At 37.0% G+C, this 20,729-nt stretch overlaps 1 protein-coding gene and 1 long non-coding RNA gene across 5 annotated transcripts in view; both read left to right on the top strand.

Annotated features, from left to right (window-relative positions):
- The window catches only part of LOC309848361, an 801,917-nt gene that overhangs the window by 70,952 nt on the left and 710,236 nt on the right, over positions 1-20,729 (top strand). The window lies entirely within an intron of this gene.
- WDR7 (WD repeat domain 7) overlaps positions 1-20,729 on the top strand; it is a 362,265-nt gene that overhangs the window by 35,812 nt on the left and 305,724 nt on the right. For all 4 annotated transcript variants that reach the window (XM_082699836.1, XM_082699835.1, XM_082699838.1 and 1 more), the window contains exons 5-12: positions 874-1,048; positions 3,283-3,359; positions 4,172-4,291; positions 7,863-8,008; positions 8,571-8,673; positions 11,378-11,510; positions 11,950-12,198; positions 12,994-13,214. In XM_082699836.1, coding sequence (XP_082555962.1) covers positions 874-1,048; positions 3,283-3,359; positions 4,172-4,291; positions 7,863-8,008; positions 8,571-8,673; positions 11,378-11,510; positions 11,950-12,198; positions 12,994-13,214 — 1,224 coding nt within the window. The remainder of the gene's footprint in view (positions 1-873; positions 1,049-3,282; positions 3,360-4,171; positions 4,292-7,862; positions 8,009-8,570; positions 8,674-11,377; positions 11,511-11,949; positions 12,199-12,993; positions 13,215-20,729) is intronic.

The raw sequence follows: 20,729 nt of genomic DNA, 5'->3' as shown, positions 1-20,729 counted from the left end.
TTCGCTCTTCCTCTGTTTATCTTCCACGAAGTATAAATGTGGATTATGGGGATGATTTACATGGTTGTCTCATACTATAGTCTGAGATAACACACTCAGATTACTTAGAATTTCCTGCTCATTGTAACATGTTTGAATAGCAGTCATCTTCTAAATTTTATTTGGTCATAACTAGTAATTATAAGCCTCTACTCACCTATTCCCATTCTAAAATTCATATTTTAAATTCACGAATTCTAGGGCGCCTGGGTGGCTCAGTGGGTTAAGCCGCTGCCTTCGGCTCAGGTCATGATCTCAGGGTCCTGGGATCGAGTCCCGCATCGAGCTCTCTGCTCAGCAGGGAGCCTGCTTCCCTCTCTCTCTGCCTGCCTTTCCGTCTACTTGTGATTTCTCTCTGTCAATCTACTTGTGATTTCTCTCTGTCAAATAAATAAATAAAATCTTTAAAAAAATAAAAAAAATAAAAAAAAATAAATAAATTCACGAATTCTAAAATTCATATTTTTTGCTTTGTTTTGTGAAAAGATTGTTTTTGCTTTGATCTGTGAAGTTGATTTTATGGAGGTGTTTTATGAATTCATTCAACAATTCTGTTTTAGATGCTATAGGAAGGTTAAAAATGAAGAATTACTGTGACTTCTGCTCCAGAATTATTCAAAAGGGAGGATGTTAGGAAGAGTAATTTTTGTGAGATATTTTAAAATATCAATGTAATTTGGGGGATTGTGTATACATACGTAGACACCTGTAATAAGTGCCATATAACACCTGTCTGGTACTGGGGAAATTGAGTGCCATAATAAGCATGATGAGTGCTTGTGAATCGAGTCTCGGAAGTAAAGGAGAACATTTAAAAATTCTTTTCCCTTTTAGTTCTACCAGTTTTCTGTTGGAAATCAGAGGGAAGGAAGGCTTTTATGCCATGGCCACTATCCTGAAATCCTCGTTGTGGATGCCACCAGCCTTGAGGTGTTATACTCCTTAGTATCAAAGATCTCTCCAGACTGGATTAGCTCCATGAGTATTATCCGATCCCACCGAACACAAGGTCAGTGTGTGATGCCCTTTAGGGACTTGGGAGCCCTGACATGATAGGTACTTACTATAGAGTTCTGTATCATATATGATATATTTCATAAGCATAAACCATAAGTTTGAGGGAAGGAGTGGGGGCATCTGTGGTTGACAGAGTCGATGGGGGGCAGATCAAGAAGGGCCTTGTGTGCTGGCTAGGGAACTTGGGTTTTGTCCTGTAGATCAGGGATTGGTAGACTTCTTCCATGAAGGACCACATACTAAATATTTTAGGATTTGCAGTCCATGTGATGTGTTTCAATTACTCTATTCTGCCAGTGTAGCATAAAAGCACATAGTGTATAAGTGAATGAGCCTGTGTGTGTTCTATTAAAATGTTATTTACAAAAAACAGCCAGTGTGCTCAATTGATCCATGAGCGATAGCTTTCTGGTCCTTGCTGTAGGTGTTGGACAGCCTCTGGTAAGAATGCTCGAAGAGACTCAAGTTTTATTTTATTTTTTTAAGGATTTTATTTATTTATTTGAGAGAGAAAGTGACCATGAGGTGGGACGCAGAGGGAGAGGAAGAAGCAGGCTCCCCACTGAGCAGGGAGCCTGATGTTGGGAGCTCGATGCCAGGACCCTGAGATTAGGACTTGAGTCAAAGGCAGATGCTCAACCAAGTGAGCTACCCAGGCGCTCTGGGACTTGTGTTTTAAGCATCACTTTGGTGGCGTTGTTGAGAATGGTTTAGATGGGAGAGAATTTTAATACCCCAGTTGAGGGTGGTGCAGGTCTGAGGTCCAGTGGTGGCTGTGAAACAGAGTAGATGGGTTTGCAGCACTTCCCAAGGGCTTGTCTGCAGGGTATTGGTTCTGAAATTTGTTAACAGGTATTAGTGAAAAAGGAGGGCTCTGTGGTCACATATATTTGAGAGATGTTCAGTGAAATAAAACTGAACAGGCTTCTGTAATCTGGGATCTTCTTAAGTAGAGGCTTTTTAATGCCTGTTAGAGAATTACTGCTTTATTCAAGAGCATAGCAGTGAAAAAGAGATTCAACTTCATTTTCCAGGCAATAGGGAACTCATTATTAGTTCACCTATAATCTTAGTTACAAGCCATGTTTTCTTTAAGAAAGGACTATATTTGTGACAAGCAGTTTGCATATTTTGAATTTTTGCACGATTTCCATATGAGATATACATGTACTTACTCTGGTTGGAACAGGATAGGCTGTCACTGATGAAAACTTTTGTGCTGTGCATGCACTTCTAAATATTACCAGTTTATAAACTTGCAAGAATATTAATCTGCATTTACCGTATTCTAGTCTTTGGATATTTGAGAATTTTAGCTGTATTGGGATATTCCACTTTAATATAAATTGACAAATTTGTGAGCAGTTGTTGTGTCTCTGGCCAGGCTCATGACTTGTAATCACTGCATCCCCGAGCCTTACGCTGTCTGGAGAACTGTGTAATACAGGGAAGTTTTTAGTTAAGGACAGCAAATGGTTCTTTTTTATAGTAGTAATAACTCATCTTGACTGACATACTGAGTGCTCTACCTGTGGTATGTCTTAATTCTCGTCGAACCCATTAAGCTCAGTACTGTTGTTACTCATTTGTATTTGCTTATTGAACTTAAGACAGGTTAGTTAAGTTATCCACAGTTTATCGGGTAGTTAGTGAAGAGATTTTCAAATCCCATTTCAAATCTGAGCCCTCATCCAGGGCTCCCTCTGGAGCCCGGGTGAGAGTTTCATGTATGTTTCATGTATGCTGTGATGGCTTTCTTACCTACAGCTTATGCATTCTGTTTTTAGCTCATGTCTTCTCTTGATCACAGTCTATGCAGGGTGTAATGTGCCATAGAATGTCTAGAAGTCAGGCAGAGTGGGTGGGACAGCGGGGAAATGAGTGTCTTTAAGATGTCAAGTGAGTGTGTTAATCCATGACAAATACTTAAAAGTGAATGTTGAAGAATAAAAATTCTTTGTTAAATCATCGAGTAATCATAGTGATCAGGAACATTTGAAATGATTAAAAGCCGGTTGATTAGAAATAAAAAAATTGAAGTAGCTGCAAACACCTTTTCCTTGAATTTCAAATTTGTTTCAAAATCTGGCTTCTGTTATTTCATGAAATATAGAATTATGCTCTTACACCAGTTAAAAAGCATTATTATTAATACAAGCCATGTTACTATTTGCAAAAAAGTATATTATATTTATAACCTTGGTTTCTTGGTCCCTCTCGACTTAGAGGACACTGTGGTCGCACTCTCAGCAACGGGCATCTTGAAGGTCTGGATCGTTACCTCTGAAATAAGTGGCATGCAGGTGAGAAGGATGCTCTGTTCTTACAGAGTCTTCAATTTTAGCAACGATAGGCCCCTCCTCTTTTTTCCTCAAGGGCCAGGAGAAAACTATTCTTTTTCAAGAGCCTTATTGACATAGTATTAGAACATTCCCTAGTATGTTGTCTCTGTAAGTGTATTATGTTTTTGCTTTTGATGGCAGACATCTGCTCTTTTGAGGATATGAAATAGAGAAATATACTGTACAAGATATAAAGTAGAGAAACACAGAAGAGCTGGCATTTTCCTCAGTTGCCTCTATTAAAGTTAAGAGATAGTTTGCTTGAGGGAAAAAAAACAAAGCAAACCAACACAAAAAGTACATAAAGCCAATTTTAGTTCTCTCTCTGTTGTTTGGGTTTGAATTCCTTGTAACTCTGTCAGTAGGAACGGTGGATCAGTATTCCGACAGTATCGATGCTAATCTCTACAGCTACTGAATTTTCACACACTCAGGTTGGAGGAGGACCTGGAGGAATTGATTAGTTTTTTTTTTAACCTAGAAGGACATATAGATACAGAATTTAGGATTGACTCACTTTTATCATCTGTTATTGCCACGGTGTTGACACTGATTATCATCAGCATTTTAATCTTGAGTAACTTTGTGTCAAGATATTGTGCCTGGTTGTGTTTGGAGAGTATTTTTGTTACCTTCCTTCTTACATGAGAGGTTAAAATGGTGAATATATCAAGTGATACCTTTCTTCCATTTTATTTATTTTTATCATTGTATGATAATTTTAACCGACAGCCAAACCATTCCTAACGTTTTACATATCTTTTTCTTTTCAGGATACTGAGCCAATATTTGAGGAGGAGTCCAAACCGATTTATTGTCAGAATTGCCAAAGCATTTCTTTTTGTGCATTCACACAAAGGTCACTTTTGGTTGTGTGCTCCAGATATTGGAGGGTAAGATAGCCACATAAGTAAGAAGCTGTATTTTTACCCTTCGAGGTGTTGGTTTATTAGACTTCCAAAGATAATTATAAGGAAGAGCTTGGTTTAAGAATATTTTAACCCTTTGGAATTCATACGTGATTTTGATATCAAATTTGTAGGGGTTGGGATTTGGTTATATATCGTTAACCTTTTTTGTTCTGAGTTATAGAATGATTCTATTAATGATTATTATTTCATTGATCTTAATGTCTACCTTTTGCTACTGTTTCAGTCATTATTTCCTCAGCACAACATAAGCAGCGGCGGTGAATTTTCTGCAGGCTGACCTATCTTTGTAGTTTGTTGTTACTCCCAATGGCCATTCTGTTCAACTTGTTGGATTTGGGAAGGCTTTCCTACATCACTGGAGAGCTAATGATGAAAAGAGTTTGTTCCTTCCATCTTGCTAGACTTCAGTATTTCCATAACAGAAAAAGAACCAGCATGTTTTGACCACTTGTGCCTAGCGTATATTTCAAAGCTTTCCATGTATTGTTTCTTTAAATCCTCACAGCTCTCTGAGGGGTGGTGTATTGATCACCTAATCCTGCATAACAGATTACTCCAAAATTTAGCAATGTAAAACAATACATGTTGATCAGTCCCCCTCTGGTTCATGTACCACAGCCCGAGCTGTGGGTGTGCAGTCTGGGCACGGCTTAGCTGGGCGCCTCTGGCTCGGGGTCTCCCACAGGCTGCAGTCAAGGTGGGAGCCAGGATCGCAGTGTCCTCACAGGAATCCCGTAGGGCGGTTCTGCTTGCAAGCTTCCCCACCCACTGGTTAGCAGGCTTTACGTCCAGCTGACCGTTGGCTGGAGACATTGGTTCCCTGCGTGTGGGCCCCTCACAGTCTGGGAATGGTCTTCCTTCAGAGTAGTAAGCAAGCAAGAGGGGTTGTAGCCATGACCCACCTCTTCTCGGGACTGCAGTGTCTCCATTTCTCCCCTGGTCCATTGTCTAGAAACGTCACAAAATTCCAGCCCGCTCAGGGTTGAGGATTACAGAAGGGTTTGGATACCAGGTCGGGGCAGTCGCAGAGGCTGCCGGCTGCAGTAGGAGCTACCACTTTCCTCATTTTGCATATGAGGCTCGTGAGGTGTAGGGGGCACCGAAAGCTTGACTGAGGGTGTTCAGGTGCTGGTGGAGTTGCTGGGCATCAGCTCTGCCAGCCTGAGCTCAGCAGCTGCTCTCCTTACTGCCGGGTGACCCTGCCTCATAGGGGACAGGCTGTGACTGACCAGACACGCCAGGGCGGCGGGCAACACCTTAACCTTACCCTTGCCACCACTACTGTTGCCGAATAAGATTAGAGAGGAGAAGCTAGCAGCAGCAGTTACAGTGAGTACATGGGATCCTTCCTTTGTTTTAAAAATGAAAGCGCATGCAAATAGTAATGAACTCGGAGTGTAGGAGGACATAGTTTGACACATCTTTTTCCCATCGTACTTTTCCTTCCCTTCTGCAGGGGCAGTATCTAATGTCATTTCTTGTGTGTTCATAATAAGCGTTCTGTTCTCACATAAGTACGTGAGAGCAGAACAAAAAGAATCCAATAAGAAAATGGACAAAAATGTTTCATAAAAAAGAAAGCCGGTGGCTAATAAATGTATAGAAAGGTGCTCAGCTTCATTACTCAGGGAAATGCATAGTAAAACAACATTAAGATAGTACTACCAACTGAATAGAATGACTTTTCTAAATACTTATGGCCAAAAAGAAATCTTTTATGGGTTCTAGCAGTTTGTTAGATGTTCTAAAGGGCTCATCACAAGCTGAGCTTTAAAAAAAATTCATTTTTCCTAATATTTGTATAATTTTACTTTGTATATCTTCAGATATTTAGTATATGTGCTGCTGAAGCGAGCACTATCTTCAAATATTTAATCTGGAACTTATTTTGTATAAATTGCAAGGTGTAGATCCAATGTTGTCTTTATTCCAGATGGACCCCCAGTGCCTGGTGCCATTTGCTGAATAATTCACTTTTCTATTGTTGTGCCTTTATAATACATTCTGTTCTGGTAGTTACTGGAATCTGTTTCTGGACTTGTTGATTTTTCTGTTCATGCATCAGTACTGTATTGTTTTCTTTTCTATAGGCTTTACAATTTGTTTTCTCAGATAATAAGGCTGGAGGGTGGTCTCCATTCTTAGTTAGACTTGTTTTGGCTATTCTTGTAGTGTTAATGTAATAAGTGATTAATATAGCAAATCATGGTAAATTCAGATAGGATTTGTTTTAATTTCAAAAAGGCTTTGTATAAGCAGTTTGCTTTTTATTTAAGGAAAACTAAAATAAAAATTCTAAGCCATTGAATTTTTTAGCCCTATAGAATACATTTTTACCAATCATTGAAAGTGGTAGAAAAATTATTCTAGGAATATGAGATCAGGATTTTGAGTCCTACCTCTAGCACTTATTGGGGATGTGATCTTGAGTGGGTGATGGAACCCTCATTTGGGTCAGTTTGCTGTCTGTAAAATGGAATAGCAATTCCTGCCTCCTGCATTCAGAAGGCTCTTAAGAGATAGTGACGTAAAGGGACTTTATAAACTTTGATGTATCTTACAGATGCAAAGCGCCAGATAGCCTGTGTTGCTGACTTGACTTTTGTGGGGGGGGGGTACAGGGGACTTGACATTTATATGTGAGAATTATTAAATAATAAAACTCAGTCTTTTAACTTCCCATTTACTGTGCATCAGCCCCAGGATGAAATAAAGTAAGGTAATTCCCATATTAGTAAAGAGATATTCTGATGTCTAGGTTTATTAGAAATAGTGTTACTGGATGTAGAAATAAAACAGGAGTCATAACATGCATTCTAGAGGCTGGTTCCCTGTGACTTGGAATTCTTGATAGAATATTCCTCCCTTTAGGGGCGCCTGGGTGGCTCAGTGGGTTAAAGCCTCTGCCTTCAGCTCAGGTCATGATCCCAGGGTCCTGGGATCGAGCCCCGCATCGGGCTCTCTGCTCAGCAGGGAGCCTGCTTCCTCTTCTCTCTCTGCCTGCCTCTCTGCCTACTTGTGATCTCTGTTTGTCATATAAATAAATTAAAAAAAAAAGATTATAGAATATTCCTCCTTTTAGGTAAGAAGGGCTAAGGATTCCCTGGCCCTATGTAAGGCAGCATGCCTGCCCTTATCATATGCCTGACCCCAGAGAGGCACACAGCTGGGTCCCTTGTTGTGTTTTTTCTGGTGAAGTTGACCGAGCCCCATAGCTCACTGACACAATGTCTTTAACTTGAGGTAGTGAATTTTAAAGGCCTGAGTTTGTTAAACGTATTTCCAGAAGTTTTGCTTTGATTTTAGTCTGTTTTTTAAGAGATTTTGTTGGAGAAGGAGAGGGAGAAGCACTGAGCAGGAAGCCTAACAGTTGGGGCTCCATCCCAGGACCCTGGAATCATGGCTTGAGCTGAAGGCAGATGCTTAACTGACTGAGCCACCCAGGTGCCCCTTGTTTTTAGTTTAAATGTCACTGTATCTTACTTAAATGACACCAACGTGGATTAGATTGGGAATTTCTTGTTCCTTGTAGGTATTTGATGCTGGAGACTATTCCTTGCTGTGTTCAGGTCCTAGTGAAAATGGACAAACGTGGACTGGAGGTGACTTTGTGTCAGCAGATAAAGTCATCATTTGGACTGAAAATGGACAAAGTTATATTTACAAACTACCTGCCAGGTATTCAATCAATAATAAGTTAGGACTTTAGTCAAAGCAAAGAGTCTGAATTCAGGGCCTAACTCAGATGTATGAAAATGTTAAAAATATAAATGATTTAGGTAAAAAACTTCAGAACTTTTTAAAAATAACATATAATGTATTATTTGTTTCAGGGGTACAGGTCTGTTTCATCAGGCTTACCCAGTTCTCAGCACTCACCATAGCACACGCCCTCCCCAGTGTCCATCACCTGCCACCCCAACCGGCCCACCCCCCTCCACTCCAGCAACTTCCCGTTTGTTTCCTGAGACCAAGAGTCTCCTAAGGTTTTTTTAAGTTAGATTTATAATTCTAGTTTCACTTCTAAGTACAAAAATTAGGTGGCTCTTTATTTGAAGCAGGGTATTTTATTTATTTTTTATTTTGAAGTTGGGTATTTTAATGATATTAATGCCTACATTAGATTCACTCTAATTTGAAAATCCATATTTTGTCTATTGTCCAAAAATCCTCCTCATATGGTATGATAAAATATTTGATGCCAGTATATTAATTGGTTGTTATATTTTCTCATTTTCAGTTGCCTTCCAGCTAGTGATTCATTCCGCAGTGATGTGGGGAAAGCAGTTGAAAATTTAATTCCTCCTGTGCAACATAGCCTCTTGGATCGAACAGATAAAGGGGTAAAGTTCTTCAGGTCTCATTTATAATTGATATTGACACTGAAAATTTTTCACAACTGCATCTGTCGATGTCTTTTGGTTGCTAAGAATTTGAAAGATTCAGGGCATTGTGTTAAATGTCATAAAACATGATATGGTCATTTATAAGCACAGTTGTAAAATTTGCATATCTTAATCATATATGCTTTTGGTGTTCACATTTCTCTAAGAATACAGATGATCTTATACTGATTACATAGAATAAATGACTTTTTGATAAAAGATTGATGGCATAAATTTACGCTATCATGCAATTGTAAACATAGTGACAGGTATAATTTTAGGAGGGCAAAGATAATCATGGAATACTGCTGATTGTAATAGTTCATTACTTGGATAAGGCATTGCAGTATATCTCCAAAATCATATAGTGGTTTTTTTGTTGTTGTTGTTTATTTGTTTATTTGACAGAGATCACAAGCAGGAAGAGAGGCAGGCAGAGAGAGAGGAGAAAGCAGGCTCCCGTTGGAGCAGAGAGCCCGATGCGGGGCTCCATCCCAGGACCCTGGGATCATGACCTGAGCCGAAGGCAGAGGCTTTAACCCACTGAGCCACCCAGGTGGCCCAAAAATCATACAGTGTTTTAAATTATCAGGCATTAGAAATAAAGGATAAAAGAAATTTTTTCTCTATAAAAACCACAAAGTTTATTACGATTTCTTTTTTTTTTTTTTAAGATTTTATTTATTTATTTGAGACAGTGAGTGAGAGAGAGAGCAGGAGCAGGGAGCCTGACATGGGACTTAATCCCAGGACCCCCAGATCATGATGAGAGCCGAAGGCAGGTGCTTAATCGACTGAGCCACCCAGATGCCCCTGATTTCTAAAAACCTACTTAATATCAATTTAAAATTGAAATGCAGTGGCACTTAGTACTAGGTTTTCGTCTCTATATTTTTTGAGCATTAAGGACAAAGCTTTGGTTTTCGAAGTAAAGTTTCCTTTACTTATATTTTGGGTTTGCACAGCTTTTTCATTTTAAACATTTTGTTCCTTCTTTATGTGAAGGGATGTTGAGGGGAAGGAAATTTCTTTTTTCAACATTTTGAGTTGGCAGAATTTATATATCTCTGTACAGTTAAGATGCTCTATAACCTATCCGTCATTCTCCTCTAACTTGAATGCCCCCTTCTCTCCAGCCACATAGTCACTTCCAGGTAACCTAAAGGATAACGACTTGTACAAAAAAACATAGAGAAAAAGCAAAATGGGCGCCTGGGTGGCTGAGCGGGTTAAGCCTCTGCCTTTGGCTCAGGTCATGATCTCAGGGTCCTGGGATCGAGCCCCACATCAGGCTCTCTCTGCTCACCGGGGAGCCTGCTTCTCCCTCTCTCTCTGCCTGCCTCTCAGTCTACTTGTGATCTCTCTCTGTCAAATAAATAAATAAAATCTTTAAAAACAAATAACAAAACCAAACAATATACATACTATGTTTTTTAAAATACCACCTCCCCAGTATGTTTTAAGTTAAGAGACATATGAGATACTCACACTGTGGAATGCGGAATACTGGTTTTATAGCTGCTGCAGCAACTTCTACATGTTAGGGATGTTGTTTATCGGTTACAACATTCAGTAATTTTGTGACTTTAAATCACATAATTGATTATGCTTAATATATATTATTTCTATAGGCTAATAATTTTTAGGAATACTAACACTAAATACAGTAAGTAGGTTTTTTGTTAACTATAGTTGACATAACTGAAATTTTTTTTTTTCTGCTTTTCAGGATAAGATTCTATGCTTTAATATTCAAGTATTTGTGAATTGATAATCTAAACTTTAATTTTATGAGTCCACCCCTATTTAGTATTTTCAAATAAGTGATCTCACTGAGGGCATAAAATCAGAAAAAAATTTGTTTTAAAAAAAAGTATACATAAGAGCCTAATAAATGGTGTTGTTCCTAGTGGTTTATAGTTAACATGTCAGGCTAGGTTCAAATTAATTATATAAATGTGATCAAGTAAAATGTCATGCTATTAGTTGAAAATATGCTGCTTTAAAAAATGGAGTCTTCTACTTGTACAGTTTGGGTAGTTTTAATTTTGCTGCTACTCTTAGTTACTACTAATCAGTGATGGACAAAAAGCTAGGTTTAGCGAGTTCTCCCCTTTTGACCTTTAAAGTGGAGACTTTTCTTTTTGGTAAAGAGTGGTATATCTTTGTATTAATTGATAGGAGACAGTTAAATAAATTGCACTGTTGTGGTGAGTGATCAGTTTTTCTAAAGTAGAGAAAAAATATAAATACTAATTTTAGAGAAAGACTTTAAATGTAGTTTTCATTTCTTTGTATGTTTGTATTTTATTGGACTTGAATATTAGCTGATGTGTAATTAATGCTGTAAAGTTATATTACATTGTAATGTAACATAACGTTACATTACATTGTTGAAGATTCATGCTATAATTACTTTTTTTTACTCTGGTTCTGAGGCAAAGCACTTAACATCCTTATCTGAAAAAAAAAGTTAATATGTGAAATATTTTGATTAGTAGAAGGGGCTCCTGGATGGCTTAGTTGGTAGAGCATGCGATTCTTGATCTCAGGATAATGAGTTCAAGACCCATGTTGGGTATAGAGATTACCTTAAAAAAAAAAAAAAATTAAAAAAAGACCAGCTTAAAATATTTGACCAATTTTATTTTTCCTTTGGCAGTTGCTGATTTGTCCTCCTGTTACTCGGTTCTTCTGTGGATTCAAGGAACACCTCCATAAACTATTAATTCAGGGTGATTCTTCAGGAAGATTGAATATTTGGAACATATCAGACACACCTGATAAACAGGAAGGTAAAGAAGACAGTAATAAATCATGTGTAGCAATTTCTCAGTTCTTTTAATTTAGCAATCTAAATATTAACCATTGCATAATAAATTCATAGTGTATACGTCATTTTATTTTTCTTAGAATTATAGTGTTTTTTTTTAAAGATTTTATTTATTTATTTGACAGAGATCACAAGTAGGTGGAGAATAGGTAGAGAGAGAGAGGGAAGCAGGGAGCCTGATGTGGGGCTCGATCCCAGGACCCCGAGATCATGACCTGAGCTGAAGGCAGAGGCTTAACTCACTGAGCCACCTAGGCACCCTAGAATTACAGTTTTATCACAGTCACCCTTCCTTGATATATATTACTGAATCAACTCTAAGTACATTTATTTTAATGTTTAATTTTTTTCTAACATGGACAATTTTTTTTTTTTTTTGGATACATAACAAACCTCCACAGAGCTGAAAATGACAACTTCTATTAGTTTGCAAGAGGCATTTGATAAACTGAATCCTTGTCCTGCTGGAATTATAGATCAGCTGAGTGTGATTCCCAATAGTAATGAGCCTCTTAAAGTAACCGCAAGTGTGTACATACCAGCACATGGACGACTTGTTTGTGGCCGTGAGGATGGAAGCATCATTATTGTACCTGCCACACAGACGGCCATAGTACAGCTGCTGCAAGGGGAACACATGCTCCGCAGAGGTATACGGAAGGTCTAGCAATGTCTAAAGTGTTCTGCGAACTCTGTAACCATGATATTGACAGTGTTTTCCCTCTTTGTAACAAGTACAACAAATCGGCTTAGTTGTTAGTGTGCTAGGAGTTGGTAGAATTTAATACCAGTGCAGATAAGAAATACTTAGTACCTATTATTAGAATACGTATCATGTAATGACTGTATCTGACAAAGTATCTGATTTTACCTCTTGGTGTATGTTAATAGTTTCATTTATTTTTAGTTATCTTTATAGCTTACTAAGTAATAACCACGTTAACAGTAATACTGCCAATCTTTTAGAATAGTGCTGTCCAGTAGAAATATGTATATATGAGTATGTGATTTTTCTATATTCACGTTAGCAAAGAATGAAGCAGATGAAATTAATTTTAATAATCTGTTTTATATAACCAATATAGGAAAAGTATTTTCATTTTAACTTTTAGAATTGAAAAAATTTCAATTTTACAATATAAAATCAATGGCAAACAATATAAAAAATTATAGATGAGATATGTTACTTACTTGTTTGTGCTAAATCCCTGGACTCGCCTCTGTATTTTCTAGCACATATGAATCTGCCCTAGCTACATTTACATGCTGAGCAGCCTTACGTGGCTAGTAGCTACTGTATGGGACAGAGTATTTTAGAAGATAAAGTTAGAGGTTTTTTTGATGATAAAATTTATAGCTATTCTGACAATTCATGTTTGCTTTTATTTGTTGAAATTTTGTAAGACTTTAATTTTCCCATTTTAAATCCAAAACCTCATTCGCAGGTTGGCCACCTCACAGAACACTTCGTGGTCATCGGAACAAGGTCACATGTTTGCTGTATCCTCATCAGGTCTCAGCTCGTTATGACCAAAGATACCTGATATCTGGAGGCGTGGATTTTTCCGTCATAATTTGGGACATATTTTCTGGAGAAATGAAACATATCTTCTGTGTGCATGGTGGTGAGATTACTCAACTTCTAGTTCCACCTGAAAACTGTAGTGTAAGTTGATCATAAAAGATTATTTTATTGTGGTATCCCAGAGAGTTATATTGCTGTTAGGAGTAGAATCTAGAGTAACTTAAGGAAAATGTGACGAAACAATTAACAAAACTTTTTCAATTTTAAAACTGGATAATGTTAATATATAATATTTAAGTAGAATTATAGTTATTTACTATTGGGCACAGAAATAGAAGATGCACATTATTTTTCCCTTTTACTTCTAAATAGTATGCCTTGTCTTGGAAACACAGTAGCAGTTTAAAATACGTTTATTGAAGTTTCAGTTTTTTGTGTTAAAGTAGTTTACATATTCACGAAGATCTTCTGCAATCTCATTTTCACCTCTATCTGAGCAAAAAGATAGTGAATGTATACTTTGGTAAAGACAAAATACTCATCAGCTTGTTAATAGTGTTTGTTTAAATAAACATTTACTGTGACAAGGGAAAGCCATAACAGTCACTGATAATGATACTGGAAAATTTTGTACATACTTTTGTGGAAGCAGATTGCTTTCTTCCTGATGGGTGTGTAGTGATATCAGAAAACATAATAATTTTAAGAATATGAGGTTTGAGGAGGCTTTAGGACTGATAAATAACAGATCCATAATTTCTTCTTAATAATTTCTTTTACTGTTTGTTAATCATGAACTTTTTCGTGTGATCCATCACCTTTGTGTGCACAGTCACTATTTCCCAGCTTTCACATATGTGTGCATGTGCTCACACACACACACTGTTGTCTTACACACAGCTTTCATGTTTATAATCCATTCAGCTTCACAAGTTATGGTCTTACTGAAATGGAAAAGTGTTGTATTTGTGAATCTGATGCAGTGTTCACAAGGTTATTTCATTTCAAAACTGAAGAAATTTTCCTTGGCCTTTTTGCTTGCTTGCTTAATCTTCCTGATTACGTATTTTATCTGCTGTGTTCTGCCAGAGCTAGATTTTGTTTGATTTGATATTGGTGGTGTTGTAGGAAGTCCTAGTGCCAGTTGTCTTTTTTTTTTCTGCCAGACTTGAAAATTGTTTTTTTAATTTTTAAGTATTTATTTATTTGAGAGAGAGTGTGTGTGCAAACGCGAGAGTGGGGAGGTGCAGAGGGAGAGGGAAAGAGAGAATCCTCAAGGAGCTGTCCCACTGAGTGTGGAGCCGGATGTGGGGCCTGATCCCAGGACCCTGAGGTCATTACCTGAGCCGAAATCAAGAGTCTAAATCAAGAGCGGTTGCTTAACTGACTGAGCCACCCAACTGCTCCCAAATTCAGGTTCTTAATCATTCTCTTCCTTCTTTCTTAATCCTTCCTTTTCAAATTGTTAGATTCTTATCTCCATTGCTGTAAGAGTTGCTATGTGTTTATTTAAACAACCAGTCTTCTATTTTCGTGAAACAGATATCATCATAATGGCACTTGTGAGTTACAGCACTGTTACAGTCTATGCTAAGCTTCATTGTACAGTAGTTAGGCCCTATAGTGAAGCATGAGAATTTTCATCCCAGATTTTTGTTGTTATATAAAATTTTAAAGAAATGTATTTTAAATTATAAATATAACTAAAAGTAAAGTTTAGAGTGGTTTATATAAGATCATGTTTTCTCTTTAAATCTACATTGGTATATACTCTTTTTTTTTTTTTTTTTTTTTTTTAGCTTGTATGTTTGTATGAGAGCAGTCTCTGGTTTCTTTTTTAAAAACTTCAAGTGGACGGGCGCCTGGGTAGCTCAGTTGGTTAAATGGCCCGCCTTCAGCTCAGTCATGATCTTAGGGCCCTAGGATCAAGCCCCAACATCCCACTTAGTGGGGCGTCTGCTTCTTCCTCTACCTCTGCCTGCCATTCCCCCTGCTTCTGCACTCTTTCTCTCTGTCAAATAAATGAAATCTTTAGGGAAAGAAAAAAAAAACTTCAAGTGGATATATGTAATATAATGATTTTTTTTTTTGACTGGTTGCATTTAGAAATGCATTAGTGAGTAAAAAAGTACTTAGTGTATGCAAACAATGAATCATGGAACTCTACATCAAAAACTAATGCTGTTCTGTATGGTGACTAATGTAATACAATACAATAAAGAAAGAAAGAAGGAGAAAAAGAAGAAAAGGTACCTAGTACACACATGCAGCTGTATAGGGAACGGGGTCCTGAGTAGACAAAGGACTGACCCAGGTGCTCGTTGCCTGGCTAATAGGAGGAAGACACAGACAAGGAAGTCTGGTACTTGGAAAATAACCAACGACTTATAGATTTAACGGTAGAGATTCTCTTTTTTTTAATTGACATCCAAAAGTATGGGTGGCTCAGTGGGTTAAGCATCTGCCTTTGGCTCAGGTCATGATCACAGGGTCCTGGGATCGAGTCCTGCCTTGGCCTCCCTACTCAGTGGGGAGACTGCTTCTCCCCCTCCCTTTCCCCTCTCGTGCTAATTTGCTCTCTCTTCTTTACTTTCTTGCAAAAAAAAAAAAACAACAAAACAAACAAACAAAAAACCAAAAATCTAACAACAACAGTTAAGACAAACTTGCTTTTTGCTTTGTGATGATTTAACAAGTAGTGACTGCCTGGTTAATAACCATTTCATTTAGTTGGTGGTTTTAGGGGCATCAAGTAATGTACCTGAATGTCAAAGAGCCTAAATGATTAATAAAAAGCTAAGAATTTGATATTTGCTAAATGTCTAGCAAATGACTGTCTTGCTGATAGGTTAGAGTTAATGACATATAAAGCGTCCAGTGCTTGGGTTGTCCCTCTCATAAATTGATCTAGTATCATTTTCTTTTAGCAGAAAATATTTTTTAAAGTTGTGATCTGGTCATTGGAAGATTATAAGTATTTACCAAACACACAGTGATTAAAGATAAATATCAAAATGTTTGTTGTCTGCTTTTTGGATTAGAATAGAGTTTTGGTTTTTATCTTAGGTAGAATCAGAAAGGTAAGTTTTGACTTGTAGATTTTTTTTTTTTTTTTCAGGAAAAGATGTCCTAAAACAGAAGAATATTAGTTGTGTTTTAAAATTTACTTCAATTATAATCAAACATGTAGAAGGTTGATGATTTTCCCTTTATTTTGTAATCATTTTCATGTTTACCAACATATGAAAGGTTTTAAATACTAAGTGGATCATTGTGTCTTAGGGAAACGGTAAAGAAGGAATGAGATCCTATTTGTAGGCAGAAAGATGCTGCGGGCAGCTCTGAGGCAGACGGTAGACTCCTTCACAACTCCGGATACATGTCTCAGCGGACCAGGGACATGTGCTTCCTTCCCTGCATTTTAGTGTTTCTCGTCCTTTCTTCCTCCACTCCCATCATTTTAACCCCATGTTAGTATCTTTTTAACCAAAAAAACCTTTCCGTATTCTTGCTATAACATAGCATCAATTTGTTGCCTGGTGCAGTGGTTCTGTATACTTTATTTTTAGTAAATGATTTCAGTATTCTTTTATTAATGGGAGTTGTAAGTATTTAAAAATTTGACATAGATGATAAAGACTGCCTAGCTACAGTATTGTGTAGAGTACTTAAATTGAACAGATTGTTTTTACTTTACATTGAAGGCGTTTTTGTTTTTCATTTTTTAGATGGATTTACATTTTTTTCCCCCAAATAGTAAAAGTCCATTTAGTAGACAGAGCTCTTTGAAATTGAGTTTGATTCACCAAGTAGTCTCGATAACTGAGATCTTTTATATATATCATAGATTATTTTATTTTAAAGATTTTATTTATTCATTTGACAAAGGTCACAAGTAGGCAGAGAGGCAGGCAGAGAGAGAGGGGGAAGCAGACTCACCGCTGAGCAGAGAGCCCGATGCGGGGCTCCATCCCAGGACCCTTAGACCATGACCCGAGTCAAAGGCAGAGGCTTTAACACACTGAGCCACCCAGGTGCCCCGATACAGATTATTTTAAATAATTAACATATAATAAAATTTTTCTGAAGGTATCCTTTAAGATATGGACTGTTGAAGTAATTCAGGGTTGTATAGTGCTGAAGGATTATTGCGAGCAACTCAGAAAGCTTCTGGGGGCAGTATTACCATCTGCCACATAATGTGTTTAAGTCTTCCCAGAAATATAACCTTGTGTTTTAGGAGGAGGTTCAGGCAAATGTTAGTCTCCTACAAGGCCTACCTTATATAAAGGTAAAGGAGAGATACTAACAACATGCTGTGAAGGATAAGGGGAGGGGCATCTTCTAGGTACTCAGAGAAATAGGGAGCTTTGGGAAACTACTCAAAAACTGCTGTGAGCTTTGACTATCTGTGTGTTTTGATTTTAGGAGAGATGTTGAAACTTGTAATTTTGAGATCTTTAATATTAGGTTATTTGCCATCTCTGTTTCTTCTTCAGGTTATCGAATGTAAAAGGAAAAACTTCAGTTTGAGGTTTTTTTCCTTTTTGGTGGTTTGGTTTCTTGATGAAACAAAATGTGTCCTACATGCAGATGAATGATACCTGTACCTGTACTGTATATACACGTGAATGAAAATTACTCATGTGCTGTACATACACACAAGAGATATATATATACACATGCTGTACCAATGTGCAAAAGGCGTATATGCATGTGCCGTGAGTACACAGAAAAGATACATCTACATGTACTGTGTATATTTGAAAGAGAACATATATGTGTGCTGTGTATACATATGAAAAGCACATCTGGAAAGAGACTGAAGTGAAATGACTTAAATAGTATCTGAATTATACAACACAGCATACAGTTCTATACCATTTTTGTTTGTCATTCCAAGTTGTGTTTATTGTTTTTAAAAGAGTGGTTTTCACCTTCTGTATTGCTATTCAGAAGTTAAAGCTCTGAGGCAGTTTGAATAGGATTCAAATTTAAAGTAGAATCCTTATATTGTTACTCTTACTACTATTATTACTAAAATTAGATTGCCACTTTAAATACTCATATAGAAAAAAAATAAATAAATACTCATATAGAAGACTTTTTAAGGGGGCGCCTGGGTGGCTCAGTGGGTTAAAGCCTCTGCTTTCGGCTCAGGTCATGATCCCAGGGTCCTGGGATCGAGCCCCACATCGGACTCTGCTCAGCGGGGAGCCTGCTTCCTCCTCTCTCTCTGTCTGCCTCTCTGCCTACTTGTGATCTCTGTCTGTCAAATAAATAAATAAATCTTAAAAAAAAAATAAAATAAAAGAAGACTTTTTAAGGAAAATCTGTTTTTAAAATGGGCTTGCTAAAATTTTGAGTTTTTAAATTTTAACTTTTCATCTACACTGAGAATATTACTGTAGTATCTTAAAATATTTCATAAATAGGCATATAAAATGCAAGAGGTCTTAAACCTTCTTAGTGAAAAGCAAGTCTCCCTTCCCACCTGTTCTCTAACTGTGTGATTACCTTAACTCATCTTGGAATCCTGCAGAGATTTTCAATGCTAGAATGTTTTAATACTTGAGAAGTGTTGCACTTGAACTGAATCCTCAGTTATTATTCTAATAACTCTCAGTTATTAAAAAACTCATAAATCTAAGTTATTATTCTAATAACTGAGAAATTTAAGTAGAGTGGTTAGAGATAGAATGCTTTTCAGATTTGGGTAGCTGTCAGAGGTAGGCTTTGGTGAATATCCAAAATCTGAACTGGAGGCTACGGGAGGCCAAAGCCTGCACCAGATCCCCAGGGAGTTTGCAGAAGAGAGCTCTTGAAAGGGAAGGCAGATTTCTTAAGGCTTCTGGAATGCTGCAGCAGGAAACTGCCTCCAAGACTCTGGCATTAGGATTAGTACTTCCAACTGAGAATGATCTGACCTCTTCCCTTCACCTCCCTGCCAGCTTCCCTTCTTATTCATCATTCTTTTTTTTTTTTTTTTTTTTTAAACAATAGCTTCCAGTATGAGGGATTCCACTCTTCAAGATCCATTTCCACATATTTTAATTTAAGAGAAAGAAACCAGACTTTGTAAAAAAAAAAAAAAAAGTACTAAGAAAATAATTTTAAAATGTCAGAAATGCTTTAAAAAACATTTTCCCTAATAAACCAAACAGAGATTATTGACAGGCATGAAAATGCAGAAATTAAAAAATAAACCTAGTGACCCAGTAGAGTTTCCTGCCTATAGAATGGTGCAGATGTTTTTGTGTGGAACTCTCCACGTTTCCTCATTGAACAGTACTTGCAGCGGCTTGGCTGCGCCTGTGATGTGGAACCTTTGTGTGCGTGATACAATAAGATACCGTCTGTTTACATTTAGAAAAACACAAGTGCGTACTATGTGTTTATGGATGCACCATAGATAGTAAAATGTTCAAAATTGAACTGTAAAAGTAAGTACCAAATTCACATTCTCCTTCGCTTTGGGAATGGGGGGATGCATATGAAAGAGAACAAAAAGCATGACTTTGTTAAGTATTTTATTTACTTTTAATAAATATATATTTGTATTTATTTCCCTCATTGGTATGGGTGACTGGTTATCAGCTATGTGCTGCTAGTAGAACTTTATTCAAAATGGAATTTTTGGAAAACGTTTCCAAATAAATTTAGCACCAGTAATATATTTCTTTATAAGAGCAATAGGCTAACTTCTTTAATAAATTACTTTAAATACGATTACTTTTAATTTATATTATCTTAGTAAATTTGTATTATCACATAATCTCCAAAAGCATCCAGAAGGGGGCAGCATGGGTTTATGAAAACAGGAAAGCCCGGAATCTAACCTGTGTGTGCCTTCCCTTGACAGTGTGAAATCCCCAGCTCTTAGAGATAAGAGATATGATAACATGAAAGATGTATGTCGCTATACGTATGCTAGCAGAGCTAATGTTCAAAGCCATTAAGAACAATTAGCAAATTAGGTTTCTTTTTAATATATTGTCCTTTTTAAAAAAGTACCTAAAGCTTTTGCCTGAATTAGCTCTTATCTCACCTTTTTGAATTTGGGCTTTTGTTACTAATTTAATTTGAGTGTTGCATTTAAAAAAGTGTTTATAATTATGACATGGCCTCTGAAGCCAAGCAGAGTTAACTTTGGCAGTACAAATCAAGCAAAACCAGGAGGCAGAACTAACATTTTTCTAAAATACATCACAGTGCACATAATATTCTACTCTTTTTTTCCATTAACATTTAATTCTCTTATATTTTGAGGCCACTTTCATGTTTTTATGTATTCAGCACTTTTTGAAATTAATTTTTACTTTTTAAATTAACTTGTTATACAGAACACAAATATTTACTTTTTAAAAATTTAAGTTCAATTAGCCAACATACAGTATATCATTAGTTTCAGATGTAATGTTCATTAATTCATCAGTTACCTATAACACCCAGTGTTCATCACATCACATGCCTTCCTTCCTGTCCATCACCCAGTTACCCATCCCCCCATCTACCTCTCCTCTAGCAACCCTCAGTTTGTTTCCTATAGTTAAGAGTCTTTCATGGTTTTTCTCTTCTCTGATGACTCCCCATTCTGTTTTCCCTCCCTTGCCCTATGGTCCTCTGCACTGTTTCTTATATTCCACAAATGGGTGG

This window comes from Mustela nivalis, assembly GCF_964662115.1.
Source record: "Mustela nivalis genome assembly, chromosome: 14".
Lineage (NCBI taxonomy): Eukaryota > Metazoa > Chordata > Mammalia > Carnivora > Mustelidae > Mustela > Mustela nivalis.
The sequence above is the reverse complement of the archived record's forward strand: the minus strand, read 5'-3'. Positions and strand labels throughout refer to the sequence as shown.